This window comes from Convolutriloba macropyga, chromosome 5 (genome assembly GCF_964194025.1).
Source record: "Convolutriloba macropyga chromosome 5, txConMacr16.3, whole genome shotgun sequence".
NCBI lineage: Eukaryota > Metazoa > Xenacoelomorpha > Acoela > Convolutidae > Convolutriloba > Convolutriloba macropyga.
Genome location: NC_134472.1, coordinates 30,002,392 through 30,019,386, shown reverse-complemented (window position 1 = coordinate 30,019,386; position 16,995 = coordinate 30,002,392). Strand labels below are relative to the sequence as shown.

Sequence of the window (16,995 nt, the reverse complement as noted above, 5' to 3'; positions counted from 1 at the left end):
CAATCGCTTGAGACGAAATATCAATTTCACCCCTGTTGTGGGTCATAACATTCAAAATTATGACTTACATCACATTTGTTTGGCACTGAACAACTGCGAGCCAACCACAACCATCAGCGTCATACCAGCCACCAACGAAAAATACATATCAATGACATTTGGTGTGCTTATTGACACTTTCGTAACGGAAAAGGGAAAAACAGTGAAAGTTTACGAATATCTTCGATTCATAGACTCCTTCAAGATGATGAAGAGTTCTTTAGAGAAACTTGTTGAAATTTTACCCGATGACCGTTTCGAAATAATGAGGGCAATTTTTTCTACATTATCTGATGCTAACCTTCAGCTACTCAAACAGAAAGGCTACTACCCTTACTCTTATGTGACTGGTCGGTCCAAGTTCAGTGACACCAGTCTCCCACCACTGAGCAAGTGGGGTAACACTCTGGACGGAGGGGCAGTGAAGGTAACGGAGACTAATTTACAACAAGCACGCAGGATGTGGGAAATTCTGGAATGTGGAACACTGCAGGATTATCATGACTCATATCTGAAGCTCGACTGTGCACTACTCGCATGTGTTTGCGAATTCCATCGACAGTTGAGTTTCGATACGTATAAACTGGAATGTATGCACTTCTTCACCCTACCCAATATGGCTAAGGAAGCATCACTTAGAATCTGCAAAGCCAATGTCGAGTTACTGACTGAGCGCGAACACTTGGACATGATTGAACCCGCAATTCGCGGTGGAGTCACATCTGTCTTTGAAAGTCGGCGCTTCACTGCAAATAACTCCTATATTCCCAACCACGATAGCACGGAGGAATCCTGTTTTGGTTTCTGTGTCGACGCTAATAACCTTTATGGTGGCGTAATGCAATTAGAGAAACTACCGCTCGCCGACTTTGCGTTCAACACAGATATTCAACGTCAAGAGATTTTGGACACCGCCGATGACGCTAGCATTGGATACTTTGTAGAGGTCGATATCTCTTACCCGCCGAGCCTTCATGATGAGCATCGCGATTTTCCGTTGGCGCCCACAAAAGACGTGGTTGAAGATGAGTGGTTGAGCGATTACCAGATCGAATTAAAAGAACAACACAATCTCCCATCTTCCAAAGTAAAGAAACTCCTGCAAACGTTCTTTGATAAAGAGAGATATGTGGTCCACTACAAACTGCTGAAACTTTATGTCCAACTCGGCTTGGTAATCAGAAAAGTTCACAGAGTGCTTCAATTTCGACAAGAAAACTGGCTGTCGCCATACATTACACTAAATAGTGAAAAGCGGCAAGTTGCATCAAACAAGTTTGAAGAGAACTTTTATAAACTGATGAATAATGCAGTTTATGGTAAAAACTGCGAATCGAAAAGACGCAGAAATAAAATAACAATCTCACGAGATGCCGAGCATGCGCTGAAGATAATATCCAGATTTGAGTTTGATCGCTATATGATCTTTGGGGAGAATTTAGCAGCTTTGACCACACGACCAAAGTCCATTTATTGGAACACTCCCACTATTGTGGGAGCGACTATATTAGATCTTGCAAAATTCCACATGTACTCATTCCATTACAATGTGATGCGCCCCATCTTTAATTGTCGCCTTCTTTACAGCGATACAGATAGTCTCCTTTATACGATAAAAAGCGACGATTTTTACAAAGAGTTATCGCAGAAGCCTCAGTCAGTATTAAGTCATTTTGATTTCTCAAATTACCCACCCAATCACTTTCTTTACGATACCACTAACAAAAGAGTCGTCCTCAAATACAAGGACGAATTCGCCGGCGACTATATTACTGACTTTATCTGTTTGAAGCCGAAGCTGTACTCCATCCTGTCAAAAAGTAAGTTTATTCTCTCATAAAACAAAATTGTTAGTCGTTGTATAAAAATTCGTATTGGGTTAATAGGCATCTGGAAGGTGTTAAATCGTATTATATTTACATAGGGGGTTAGTAATTATAATAGCACCTAATTTTTCTCATTTCTTTCTTTCTTTTAGGTTGTCGAAAACTTTCAGCAAAAGGGGTGACGAGGGCCGCACAACAACATCTTCGCCACGTCGACTTCCTAAACACTCTCAGCACTGGAAACCACCTGCGCTCAGAGAACACCAGGATTGTGTCCGACCACCACAGGCTGCAGACAGTTACTACAAACAAAATTTGTCTGTCAGCTTTTGACAACAAGCGCTATATACTACCCGATGGCATAAAAACCCTCCCGTTTGGCCATTATGGAATTGTCGATTATGCTATCGATGAAATTGATTGGAATAACGACGATGTGGAATGGGATTATGACGATTTTAGCGACTTACTTTTGAGCTCTAGCCCAGAGTGGGATAACAGTTTTGTTGTACCACATTCCTCTCCAGATACCACCCAAAGCTCCAACACATGGCAACCACCAGACCCCGGTTTTTTTCGCTGCTCAGAATATAAATGATTCGGATATTGAAAGTAGCGATATCGTTGATTTCGATGCCAGTTTTGAAGAAAACTCTACGCCCGATAATCCGTTCATTAATTTTGAGGCAGAAGAAGCAAGTGAAAGCGAGTCAGAGGGCCCAGTGTGCAAAACTGCAAGGCGATATTAGTGTGCATAATTAAATTTAATTGCCCAGAGAGAGAGAGAGAGAGAGACTCAAAACTGAACCAGTATTGATTTTGCATGCAGTGTGAAATTTGGTTTTAATTTAATTTGTTTGAGTGTTTTGAAATCAAAAGCAAGCGGCGAGACAGAAAGCAAAGTTAAAGGGAAACAAAAGCGGCAAGACTCAAAAGGGAAAGATTGAATAGGAGAGGGATATAAACAGCGGCGGAAAGATTTTATCCCGCCTATCCTATTCCCACTTAACCGCCACTACCTATTATCCTATGGTTAAGAGTCGAATGATAACCCCCCCTTTCTTTACGTAGGTATTATATACTACTGATGTAACTTGTGTCAGTGAAAAGTTTTGCGCATTCACAGAAAAGATCGAGCTTCACAGAGGTGCACGACGGTACTGTGTGGTCTTACAGTTGATTATGGTGGAATATTATATTGTCAAGGAAGTTAAAACTAAACGGAAAAATCATCACGAGTATTCAATAAACGGGTCTCACAATAAGGGCAACAGTTTGAACTTCCAAATAGTGGAACGCACAACGGGTACTTTCAAGCAGCTCGAAATTCGAAATTCTTTAGGTAGAAGGTACATGCCAAAAGGGTTCCATAACACTTAACTGAGGAAGTGACAACTGACTGCTGAACCATTGACTGTCCAGATATATAAAATCTTTTTCAAAGATTAAAATTTTTTACCCTCTCGTATAGGAGAATGGTTTTTATCAGCTAAAAACAAAATTTATTTCTTGTGCCTTTAAATTGTTCTCCGATATTTTTTTTCATAATTTAATGAGGAGGGGGGGGGGGTGTTAAATTCAGATATCAATTGATGGCATACAAATCACATGGCCATCTCTCAGTCATCTCATCACACGCCACTATTCGTCATTCGCTAAATAAAGTCCTCTCACTCTTCCAAATTTGGGATGAAACAATTTTCACAAAAGGGCTGTCGTCTTATCTTATGCGACTTTGTCTGGATGGATTCTGATTTCGACGACCAAGCAGCTTTCGACTCAGCAATCCGTTTGCAGATACAATCCGTTCATAGTCAACTTGTGAACAAAGTGCTGTTGCTCACCTGCGGGTTAATCCAGTGTATAATCCAGTAATTTTAATTGTTTTCCCAACAATGCCTCAATAAAGCACTTCTCTAGAATCGAGCCAGACTTCCTTCATTCTCCAGCGAAGGTATGAGCCGAGATAAACCTGATACTCCGGTTGACCGCTACTGCTGCTGATTTAAAACATTTCCTGGTTATTATTTATAATCTGTAGTTATCAGTTATTCAATAGGAAGAGACTTTCACTCCAGTCTGTATAATGGAAGTTAAACATCCACGCATCGACAGAACCAGAGAACAGGTAAGACAAGGGCAAAGTCCTCAATAGTTTGTAGTTCAAAGTGGCTGTCATTTATGATATAAATTGGGACCCCGAACTAAATTCTCAGAGTAATTCAGAACTGAATCGGAACGATTATCAGAAAGAAAAGTTCTGATTCAGACTCTGCTCATGCTATATTTAGCTGTGAAATGCGCTGGTTCAGACTGAATATTTTAACGGATCTTGGGTCAAATTATCATTTTTTTAATCAAAGATTCAGACTCTGATTAAACATCTAAAGTTATTCTTATTGGGAGGATCATCCATAAGTACAGCGGTTTCTGACATATAGAAGCTCTGATCACTATACCACAATTTCTTGCTTTCAAACGAATTCTCTTGTCAATATACTGTCAGTATATTTGCCTTAAAAAAGTTTGATTTAAAAAACTTTGCCTTAAAAAACCACAGCCCTAAAGTAATTCTTATGACTATGTATAGATAATATAAACCTCCTTTACTAGAAGATATTTAATTTTCATATGTTCAACTCTGATCAATTGATCAATCGAAGAAAAAATACAAGCTTGAATATTGCTGAGATCATATATCGTTCCTAGTTATATTAAACTTTAGACTAACAATATATAGTAAACTTGTTTCCAGTGCAGCAGAAATGCATTCAGCAAAACACTCATGGTAATGTTATATTTTCTTTCAAAACAAAATGAAAGAAAATCGATCAAGTTTTTTATGAATGCATCTGTGATCAAAAAATTTGAAATGCGAGACAAGAACGCATTCTTTGGCTGAGGAGTATGCCTGGAATTGAAGCAGTCTATTTTTTGTTTCGTAATTCTGCTTGGTAAATTTTTTTATGAGTGAATTATTTGCCATTAACTTAGTGTTGCATGAGAGTTGTTTTTACATTCTCTAACGTCACCTAACGTCACTTAAATTTGTTTGGGAAATATGGTTATACTGACTTTGTACAAATTATAGCATTATGGAATGATTCTGAATGAAACTTACTTTCAGGAAGGACTAAATTGAGTGGAAAATGTTTTACAAAATTCCATTACAACGAACTTATTTATTTAAGGAGGGTGCATCTGTTTTTATTCATATCAAAAAAGATTTTGTTGATAAAGTTTTTATCAATCGTAAGAGCGATTAGTTTTCGTATACTGCACTACTTCTTTATTCTAATCCAACTTTATTTCAAAACGAATCAACTGTCTAGCTAACTGTACAAAAAGCTAAAATTTTCAAACATTTCGGTAATAGTTGCCGTCAAAAACAAGCTATAAAAAGCTTTTTTTTACTGACTGGAAAGAAATAAACAATTTTTTCTCGAAAGAACGAGATTTTTTGCTTTTAACACAAATTTCGTCATTTTTGAACGTGTTTCTATTTCAGATGATCCTTGCAAACATCTAGTTCCCATTCAAGATAGATGATCCTTGCAAACATCTAGTTCCCATTCAAGACAGATGATCCTTGCAAACATCTAGTTCCCATTCAAGATAGATGATCCTTGCAAACATCTAGTTCCCATTCAAGACAGATGATCCTTGCAAACATTTAGTTTCAATTCAAGACCCAAAAACTTCCATTAAGTGCTGTATACACCAATATCTGGTTTGCTGACAAAGATGGTTGATCTATGGGAGCTCTAAAAGTTATCAATAGACTCAATCTAATGACAAAATAGTCTTGATAATATTGAGCAATCTGATAATATTGAATTTTCATTTCATTCCTCTGGCTTTCGAAAAATTCAGAGACAGTTCGTAAGACCCTCAAACGAATCGCTACTCTGGCTGATAACAGAGGTTTGCAGCCGGCGGGGTTGTCGATATCCTTCAGTAGGTTATCACAATCAGTCACTGTTACAGCAATTCGGGGGTCTGCAATCACGCTCCTCGCAAGGGATGCGAGATAATAGACACATATGAAACGGGAGCAAATCTTTGAATCCTTGTTCTAGAAATTAAGAGGCAAGTCGGCCCTGAGAAATGTGTCATCCATGAGCAGGGACAATCTATACTGATAAATTTTTTGACTCACCCAATGAGCGAGGAGCTCCAAATTTAATGCTTTATCATACGAGTTGTAACTCAGTGGCGGATGAAATGTGATTGCCCAGAACAGGAAGTTTTACCTCATACAATTTTTCCAAGAAGGAAGCGAATGTGATTGCATTGATGATGCGAGTTGAACTCATGATAATAACAATAATCGTTTATGAACCAAGATTTTCTAATTGAATTTTACCAAGTGTTTTTGCTGAGTTTGGGGAGGTGTATATATTTCTATTGTTTTCAAATATATAGCCCAACTGATGAATATGAGCGCTATTAAAATTTTTCCAGTTCTTAATTCTTCCAAAGTACAAAATATCCTGCGTAAATGGTGGAGGTTCTACGTAAATAAGCTGGATAGTTTGAAAACTGAGCTAAATTATTTAGCATGTCGTTTTTGGCGAGCCCTTCGGCAGGAAAAAGTAATTTTTGTAATTTTTTGATGCGTTTCATTCGCAGATAGGAACAATTGGCGACCTTAGCTGTCTGTCTAATAGCCAGGTGTTATTAAACGGTGGTTTGATACCTGCATTGGAGCTGAGCCCACAATAATATTGTTAAGGGGAAGCAAATCCGGGTTTATATACACCCTGTAATTCAGATTAAAAACATTTGACGCTTAAAATGTTGTTGCTTGTGTATAGATCACAGGGAAATAAGCCTCACCTTTTGACTCCTAAGCTTTGGAAAAAATTTTTTGTGATTGAGCTTTTGCAGGAATTTGATGATCACAAACTAATGTGGCTGATTACTTTCGAGAGATTCGATTCAAACATTCCATCCATATACTTCATCTTATCTTCTGTAGATATTGATCCCGCTACCAAAGAAAATCCGAATGGCAAGTCATGTTCAAATCAGTGTTCAAGTCTGTTTTCAGTTCATTTTCCTAAGATTACTGAATGGGAGTTCATTTTCCCAAGCTGTCAAATTTTGATCATTAAAAAAGGCTCCAGCAAAGATTAAATTTGACAGCTCAATATTAGAGTGGTACGAAAAAGTTTCATATTTGTTCCGACCCCTCTTGAGGGGGAGAGGAACTATATACTCAAGTGGGTTGTTTTTTGTTCAGTCATTTTTGACCGAACGATATATTCATCGTAGAGAGTTGTGAGTGGTATCATTAAAAAGCCCATCCAGCGTAGAATTTTGAATTAAAAAAGTTTTTTAGTTTCGTTTTCTAGAGCGAGTTGTCGATGTTTAATTTTTTGTGAATATTAGATCGATTTGAGTTACTTTTGTTCACATTTTCCGGAAGTTTTGCCCAAAATTTCGTCAATTTTGCTAAAAAGAAGTTAAAATTGCTAAGAATAGTGTTGTTGATTTTATTTTTACAAACAGAAAAGTATTGTTGACTAATTTGATTTAAATTTTTGTCAAAAGTGTTGGCTAAATACTTCAAAATTCAGAACTTTTCATCAAAAGTAGCAGGAAATAAACTTCTTTGGTCAACTTTGATTGAACTTTCCGGAAGTACACACCCTAAACTAACTAGGAGAGTCTTTGTAAACTCGAAGGAGGCTAGTTTTACTTCCATATCTATTGAGAGTGCTATGTAATTAAAATTTTGCTGTTTTTCGCTAAATCTACGCGATGATTATCAAAAACACAGCACTTGTTTTTAATTTTTAACTAACAAATTATCTATTTCTAAACTATTACAAAAAATAGGTGTTCATTATGGATGAACAACATTAGAAAAGCTAGTTTGGACTAATTTTGGAATGTTACAATCCAACAAAAATCGGATTCTAATCAGTCAGTCTATTTTTTAAAATCTTTTTTAAATTTTTTAAAATAATTTAATAACAGAACAATTCAAATCAACGCTGACCAAATATAGAGCCAATTGATTTTCAAAGTGGCTGCAATTGCAATCACTTGAAAGCTCTTTGTCGTTTGGACTTTTAAAGATATTTGATTTTTAATTAATTAATGGCTTATTGAACTTTGTCTCTATTTGTTTCTTGATTTGGTCAATTTATAGCTTAGTATCAGCAGAGAAAGAATTCTTCTCCTTTCTACAGAAAGAAATTTCAGTCTTCATTGCGGTTTTACGCGTTAAGTTATGGTTTCATGGCTTTGATACTACTAGATTTCACATTTTTTTTTATTTTTAGACATTTGTCAATTTCTTACGTTTTTATTCTCGTTTTTTCACATTATCACATTAATGAGAGTTCGCATATCACACTACTGGAGTTAATTTTAAGGCACATTAGAACACATCACAATCTTTAAAGGTATAGATTTTGGTTTTATCGGCCTCGACACCATTTTCTTGAAGAATTTAATTGAATTTTTTTTTTACTTTTGTCTTCAAAAGTCGTTTTTACCTTGTCTTTTTAGTCGTAAGAAATTCAAAAAACTAAGTGCTTGACAAACAACTTCTGCAGGGCTAATTTCGAACCAATTTTGGACTTTTACAATCCGAAAAAAATGTGAATTGTAATCAGTCGGTTTTTTTTATTTGAAAAACCGATCTTTTTATATTATCTAACGACAGAACAATTCAATTAAAAGCTCAATGGTGATGAATCCAATTGTTTTCCTAAGCAGCCCAAATTTAGTATTTTTGGCTGTTTACTTTAAAGCTTATGATAGTTTTGACTGTTAAAATTATTTGAATTTTAAATAAACATTTGCTTATTGAACTTCGCCTCTATTTTTTTCATAATTTCGTCAATTTGCTGCTTAGTGTCAGCAAAGAAAGAATGTCTCTCCTTTCCATTTAATTAATATTTAGTTTTCATTGCGGTTTTACGCGTTAAATTTTGGTTTTATGGCTTTGATATTACTAGATTTCCCCTCTCTTTTATTTTTAGACATTTGCCAATTTTTCTCTTTTTTCATCGTTTTGTCACTTTATCACATCATTGAAAATTCACAAATCTCAACATTGGGTTCAAAATTAAACACACTTTAACAAATCAGAATCTTTAGAGGTATTGATTTTGGTTTAAACGGTTTCGATACCCTTTTCTCGAAGAATTTGATTGATTTTTTTATATTTTTCTTCAACTACCGTTTTTACTTAGTCTTTTTAGTTGTATGGAATTTCCCGGATAAAGACAGGTTTCAATGGCTTCTTATGGAAGAATAGACGGCCCAATATTTTTATTTTAGTTGATGGGATTCATGACTTTCAAAACAATTGTTATCAAAAATAATAAAAAGCAGTTTTCAACTTTGCAATTGTGTTCTCTTTATTGTCTATTTGTTGCCTAGTAACAATAATCACAGGTAGTATATGACACTTTTGGTGTCAAGGAAATGTGTTACAAGAGAATGGTGTCACAATATCTAATGTTATTAAATATTTCGCTATGAATTTGCTGGCTTGATGTTTGTTTTCCGCAAAAAAAGTAAAATATTTTTTGATTTTTGTCGTATTTGACGTCCTTTTTTAGACGTAAGACCAATTTTGAAAAATTACAGGACTCCAGTGTTCCTCTTGGACGAAGAAATGAACCTATTTAATTATTTCATTTTGTAGCTACTGGCTTTTATGTCTTTGGAAGAAACGTTTTTCCAGAAACACAAAATTATTAATTATTTTTGCCTTTTTTTGTCTACTTACAATCTAATTTAATTAATGGAAAGTCACATACCACATTATTGGCATTCAAGGAACGCGCAATCCAACATATTTTTTGGAGGCGCAAATTACGGTTTTACGGCTTCGACAGCGTTTTCTAGTAAGTTTTATTTGAAATTTTGTTTGTTGTCTCTATTTGTTTTTTTTCCGTAACCTCATAAATAAAAGAATGATGACAGGTCTGAATGCCCTCTTTTGGAAACATGGGTAAACATAAACATGTGAGATGTATTCTGTTGATTTCTAATGGTTGAAATTAATTGTTAAAAAAATTGTAAGAGAATTTTTAACCAAACTGTTTTTGTTCTTTGTCGTCTAATTGTTATGGAGATTTTTTTTGGACTGGTTCCATATCATTTCTAGTGAAAGAAAAGTTAATATCTTTAAATTGAATTTTATTTGACGCTATTTTGACTTTGTTATTAACTTTTTTATAATGGACATAAAGTTTTAGTTGTAATGAATGTTCTTGTTGTTTTTTGATTTTGATGTTTGTCTTGACTTTTTTTTCTTAATAACAGCAGATCTCATCAATCTAATGAGGCATTTTTTGTTCCACTGAGTTATTTGCTTTGGTGGCGAACTTTTTGTCCATTCGCCAATTTTTTTTGAAAAACAATTGAATTTTTGGGGTTTTTCTATATGTTCCTCATTTGGTTGACAGTTATTCCAAAATTGTGGATGAGTGGGTTCGGATCATTATGTGCCGTCGCACATTACCTAGCCTCCTTGTAATGTCTGTTTTGTTTTACCTATGCTCATGATTAGTTGACATAAATTACATTAGAAATTTTCCACTTCAGGAGGCGGATTCAAAGGATGAGGTTTGTAGTTTTAGTGATCACAATTATAACTAATCTATGCCAATATTTCACAAAGCATTTCCGTAGAGCTCGATGAAATTTTATCTCAGCATTTCTTTAAGTTAGAGAAGTAATAACATTCAGCTTCTTTCTGTCACTCCAGTTCAAATAGACACCCAAGCTTCGCTAAAAAATATGTGCTCTTACATAGAACGTAACTCAACTGTCTCTAATTAACTTAACTTGTACGCCAAGGAGCGTATAAGTTATTTTTCTAAACCTTACTAAGGTATCTCGAAACATGAATCTTTTCTCTTGTCCCCCCCCCCCCCCCCCTATTTTTGGGAGAATAGTATTCACTATTTACAACTCTCAATCTCATAATTATAAATATTGATTTACTAACTCATGCCGCGAGATCTGCAACGGAACATTACGAGCCAGCGCCCCTACTAATAGATTTTAATTACTATTGCGCTATTGTATGACATTAGCAAGAGAATAGAATAATCGTTTGTTTGTCGCCAAGTCTATCACTTTAAAGCCCTCTTTACATGTATTAAGATGTGTTTTTGTGGAATTAATGAGCTAAAAAATATATTTTTTGATGGGGCGCTGGCTCGTATTGGAGGAGGAGGTGCAAACGGAAAAGATCAGAAACAGAATAGATCCAACAACTTTTTAAATATTTATTACCAATGATACTATGAACAAAGCGGCGCTTGTCTTTTATGAAGCAGCAGTGTAGCACCAACATCTATTTTGTCACGGTTACAAAGTAAAATTCAGATTATTTATAATGAGGTGTTAGATTCAATTAGGGGTTTTAGATGAACTACATCGTTCATTTAACTCTTTTTTTGAAGTACCTGTCAACTCACTTTTAAAATGCACAGGTTAGAATGTGGGCTAAATTGGAAGCAGATATGGACAAATGGAATGTCTCGGTGTACGATACACAGAAACTACTCAAGGATTTGGGAAAGGACAAACTGCTTGAGGTAGGATTAAGAAATACATATGACTATATTTTTCTTAGTTTCTGGTTAAAAACTTGTAAATATACATTACGTGGCCAATGTACAAAAAAGCAAATTTCAATAAATTGTGCATTTTGTGGAAACGAGTTTTCTCGATCCCTAAATATTTCCAACGTAGAAATAAGTTACTTACATCATGGAAAGCGCTTATAGTTTGTCACGAGTACTCACGGATTGATATCCACCATTTTGAGCATGTAATTAGCCTAAAACTTTATTGACGAATTTTTTCAGTATGTAATTGAGAACAAATTCAGAGACTCAATTGTTCTCGTTAATAGTGCTATGGGTAAGTATTGTCTTCTTAATCCACAATTGTCCAAATTAATTACTAAAAAGGCTTTACTTCATTTCGGTTTCTATACTGTAACTACGGGAATGGGTGACGTTGAAAAGAGTTAATTGAGTGGCAAAAGATTGTCCTAGGTTTTCACGAAACCGCTTTGTAAAAACTGGGGGTGCACGTAACGAGTTATGAAAGAAATTTGGACTGAATTAGCCTAGTTTCAGTGTTTTCCATATACGCTTAGAAGTCTAATCTTGAAACTTCTGGAATCTCGACAAAATCGGATATGCATACTTGATTTCTCGGACCTTGACCGCGCAATATATTTTGCCAGACATTTTTGTTTGCATTTGAGCTCGCGCGTTTCAGAGGAAGGAAACAGAACACAGTAACTGTTTTATAATAAAGATAACAATGGAGGCTTTCCATTATGTAACCAATAAGCTAGAGGGGGATAAAATGGGAACTCTGAAACATCAAAAGCCATTTCGTAATGCTCAAAAAAATTTGATACGCGAAAATTTCTTCTATGCCAAACAATGAGCCCAGCACTTGCTATGACGGATGAAAGGCGGATAAAAATGGCATTAAGGGCAGTAAAGTCCGACAATCTTTCTCATGACCTCACGAGAAAACCATGGCTCATTTCCGCGACCTCATTTGAGTTTTGAATGAGGAAAAACAATGATGCCAAATTATGTGCAAAAATATAAAACTAAAATCAACAAAAGTTCTGCCAGAAAAGAACATGAAACAACTCCTAATTTAACAATCATTTTAACTAAAAAGATTGGCTCCACTTAACAATGGATCCAAAAGGTTTGAAAGGAAATTAACTACGGATACAGTAGACCTTTTTCCGATTATTTTTTGTTTCTTTTCCTGAAAATTGATTTCCTAATCAAAGGTTCCGACATCTAGAAGGAATTGATTCAGAGAGAAACTCTTTTTGGCTTCTGGCAATATTTTACTTCGATACTGTTGGACAAATACTTTCACACGCAAAAAAGCACTACGTATTTCACCAAGAGAACCAATAATGTTTGATGATTCGTGAAACAATAACAGATATTAATAATCTAACTATCAATGACAAATTCTTGGATAACAATTAAAATATCAGCAAACATATAAAAACAAAAGCTAAAAACAGAAGTGTGTAACCTTGAGAGAAAACTTGAAAACTTATCCCCTTGCAGAAAATTGTGTGTTAAAGTGTGAGAAAAACAAGAATTGTTTTCTAAATTTTCATTATTTCGACTGAGAGCGCATAACGTATCTTCTCAATTGCTCAAGCAAAGTCACTTACAATGAAAAAAAAAACCAAAAAAATCTCAAAAGATCAGTAAAAGAAGTATCCATATGATAATTTCGGACCATAACTTAGGGCAGCTGTGGCCGTTAATAAATGCTGCTGGAAAAATGTTTTTGGGGTACAGATGAAAACCAATCTTACAAAAAATTGTTTATAAAATTGATGTCTAAAATTTGTGTGTATAATGTGATTGAAGACTTTGCCACTTTCTGTTTTTACATAGAAAGTACAAATTTCGGCGGCAGAAAATGGTTTTTGATTTTTTGTTGTAGATAACAAAATTATAATAACAAACACCAAACACTTGCCAAACTAAAATGATTGCTTTTTTTCCTCCACAGAGGAAGATTTGTTCAAGAAAAACAAGAAAAGAAGCAAAATAGAAAAAAATGATTGAAAAACATTCCTAGTGAACTTCTGAATTTTTGGTGAGAATATTTTTCAATAAATTTTCCGATTTCTTTCTTTCAAGAATAATGTTGCTCTTTTAGAATACTTTATGAAGTTCCCCTTTCTGAAAAAGTTTTTGGCTGACTTCTGTGATAAAAACTAGTTTCTTAATTCATTTATTTGTTAATTCTAAAGGTATTTTTCTTAAACTTTGATTCCATTGCTTTCTGATATTATGCTGTTACACTGGTACTTTTAATGCATTATTGTAAAATATGGAATATATGACTACTTTTACGATGAAACAATCATCGATGCAAAAGCTTGGGAACAGAAAACAACGAAATTATTAATCACCAAATAAATATCAATGGAATTTAGAGGTCCAATACAATTGTTTTTTGTTCCAATATTGCCTAAAGCTCATAAAAAAGACGACACATAAATTTTGAAGTGGCGCCAACGAAAATAAAACTTTGAAATGCGATGAAACAGTATTGAAAAGCCAATTTAACTTGTTTCTTTGTAGAAAAAAGGCAAAAATATTCTGGTTCAAATATTGTAACGTCGATCTGATTTTTTTGATTTTGCTCATTAAATTTGGACAAATGTGGTTTCAATAAATAATAATAAATCTGAATGTCTCCCATTTACTGTACTTAATAAGGCTTTGTCAAATTTTTCTAGAAGTTTTATTTGAAAACTGTGATTCTTCTGATATCGTTGAGATCTGGATAAATAGAATTCCCCAAATATTTGCCTAACTGGAAATTTTGCTCATCCAAGATTTGTTTCAAGATTTGTTTTAAAAAATGGACAGCAGATCTCTTGGAAATCGGAAATATCTATTTGCAATGGACAAAAAAATGCTCCAGTAGATTCGCCAATCACGTGAAATCTTGAGTTCTCGGTGTTTAAATCCGAACAGGTCAACACCGCCGTAATTAAAAATCTTAAATGCATAAACATGTGTGGACAATCAGATGCATTTTTTGCACTGATAACGGCAGTAAAATATTTTAACATAAAGATGATTTTTATCAATTTGATAATTTTATCACTATAACCATTTATGATATCTTATTGTTAGCATTTGAATTTTCAAAAAATTTGGAGAGCATTTTTGATGCTGGTGCGTTCTAGGTGTACCAGAGTTTCAAAATCTGTGACGTTGACGAGAGTGGGTCTGTAACAGTGTCCGAGTTCTACGAAGCAATGCGCAGTCTGGGTTGCAACCCCAGCAAACAGAAGATCGCCACAATGCTGAAGAAAGTCGACAAAAATGGTACGGTGGAGCCAGCCTTTCATTAAAATATTGAAAACCAGTAGAACTTTTATATGTTTAACGTTTTCTGCGATGATTTAGTTGTTAATAGTCACTCACACGGAAATTTCATAATAGCAATTGTGGGGTTGCCTGAGAGATTAATGCTGAATACATGAGCACAGGGGTCAAACATGGGGAGGAGTGGGGGGGGGGGGGGGGTAGTTATGGGACACCGAATAAATTCAAATTTTTAATCAGTCAAAATAGTGTCTATTTTTTTGTGTGTATGTAGGAAATCAAGAGGTGGAGTTCAGTGAGTACGTGTTCCTGTACAGAAGACATGAGCAGGAGATGACAAGGGCCTTCAATGACCTCAAATACGCATTCGAGATCATGGACGAAGATGGAAACGGATTCGTTACTCTAGAGGAACTTAAGTAATGCACAGCTAACATTCTGTTCTTACCCAGCTTAGATTGGCAAGAATTGTATGCTCAAAGAACTCGCTAATCATTTTTTTACTGCTCGGTATATTTTCCGTAAAGAGCTGTTATCATCGGGCAGTCCGTGGAGCATAAAACATTTTAATTGGGAAGTGTTTTCTTTTTTCCTCTCCAGGAGTTACAAAAATTTAGATGTTCGACTCATTTTTAGGTGGTGATTTTCGACACCCATCGAAGTTCCTGTTTACGTGAGCGTATTATAATTTCAATCTGAACAATTTATTTTTATAAAATTGAGATAACACTATAAATTAACAAAACCTAAAATATATGAATTCTTTCACATGTATGATGTATGATCAACAGAATCTATGAACAACAATGAAACTACAAATACCTGAAAGAGGAACTAAATTATCCATGCGACTCTTTTAAATAAGCAGGACGCTCTTCATACCACCTTTGACCTTATCAATTCACTTACATCAGACAATATTTGATAGTGTTCTATTGACAAAGTTAGTTCCATTTGATAATAGGGAAGCGATGGTGAAGTTTGGACAGCCGATGGATGACAAGGAATTGGAGACACTGGTGCAGACCGCGGATGCAAACAAAGATGGAAAGATTGACTATGTGGAGTTTGCACGTCTCCTTCTTGAACAAAATGGCAGTAACGACAGTCCCAACAGAAGCTGTGCAACCAACCATAGCAAGGAGAAGACAGCATCGAGCTAATGATTAACAATCCTATCTGCTTGATGGAGGAACTTCCATAAAATTACTGGAAGTCCCATATGTGCACCCAATTTGTAATTCGTAGAAAAAAAATTCCGAAGTTTAGTCACTTTTATTAACAGATTTTTAACAAGAAAAAATTGTATCAAGAGGATGCGGTAGAAAACAAGGACAGCAATAGATTCGAATGGACATAGAGCAGAAAGGCGTCCCAGCTTGGGGCAGAGGACGGAATTCGGTATATCAAGACCGCTCCAGATAGAAATCGTCCTCAGCTCCAGATGCCTCCTCATTTCCAGGCTCAAAGGTTTAGGCCTCGACTTACGATAAGACTGAAAAAGTATGATGAGAAGGCTATTATTGACTAAAATTACACAACCAAGTTTTCTGATAAAAGTCGAGGAAAATTCTTTTCATGGGTCGAGCAAATGTCTTTTCATGAGCATTATGAGTCAAGAATATTTGTTTCACAGGCGTTTGTGTCATACATTGCCCCTTTTATTGGTCTAGAAATATCACTTTGAATAGTCGACTAAAGGACAATCAATCGTTCGCCCATGCCGTTTTCATAGGTCGATCAGAAGTCTCATCATAAGTCTTTGAAGAAAAAATTTTTTTCAGCTACTTTTGAAGATAATTCAGCAGCTTCTGTGCAACTGAGGCAGAAACGGAGCAAGACTCAATAGAATTGCACAAGAGCCGTCCAACTGAACAGGTAATTGTAAAATTGTCAAAAGTAAGAGCTTTTGTAACGCTTAAGACAAAGCGGTTATCGGAGCTAGGCAGTTATCGAACTTGGGTATGTACTTTTCAGCGCATGCCACCTTCCTTGTGCGCTCATGTTTGCTCTGGAGGTATAAACTATCGATTTAGCACATCAACTAGGGACAAAATGGGTCGAAGAAAACCAAATTATTTTTCTAGCCTCATTTTACATGCATTAAATTCAAATATGTTTTTTTTGGAAAAACTACTATCAAAAAAGAATACCGGAGCATCCATTCATTGCTTTGATTTGATCACATTTATTCTGGCTGTCAAATTTTGGTGGTGGCAGAGAGTTGAATGGACGACTAA

General features: G+C 35.3%; 2 protein-coding genes across 3 annotated transcripts; both read left to right on the top strand.

Moving 5' to 3' along the window:
- Positions 1-151: 151 nt before the first annotated feature.
- On the top strand, positions 152-2,614 carry LOC142340338 (uncharacterized). Its single transcript, XM_075390912.1, has 2 exons — positions 152-1,859; positions 2,349-2,614. The coding sequence occupies exons 1-2, from the start codon at positions 152-154 to the stop codon at positions 2,612-2,614; spliced, it is 1,974 nt and encodes a 657-aa protein (XP_075247027.1).
- A 1,217-nt stretch (positions 2,615-3,831) lies between these two features.
- LOC142339935 (neo-calmodulin-like) lies at positions 3,832-16,103 on the top strand. Of its 2 annotated transcripts, XM_075390302.1 has the most exons (6): positions 3,832-3,993; positions 10,440-10,460; positions 11,336-11,440; positions 14,614-14,755; positions 15,030-15,174; positions 15,720-16,102. In XM_075390302.1, the coding sequence occupies exons 1-6, from the start codon at positions 3,952-3,954 to the stop codon at positions 15,916-15,918; spliced, it is 654 nt and encodes a 217-aa protein (XP_075246417.1). In that variant the 5' UTR covers positions 3,832-3,951; the 3' UTR covers positions 15,919-16,102. The 2 variants fall into 2 exon arrangements, with proteins under 2 accessions (XP_075246417.1, XP_075246418.1); XM_075390303.1 differs by lacking the exon at positions 10,440-10,460 and having other exon boundaries at positions 15,720-16,103.
- Positions 16,104-16,995: the final 892 nt, after the last annotated feature.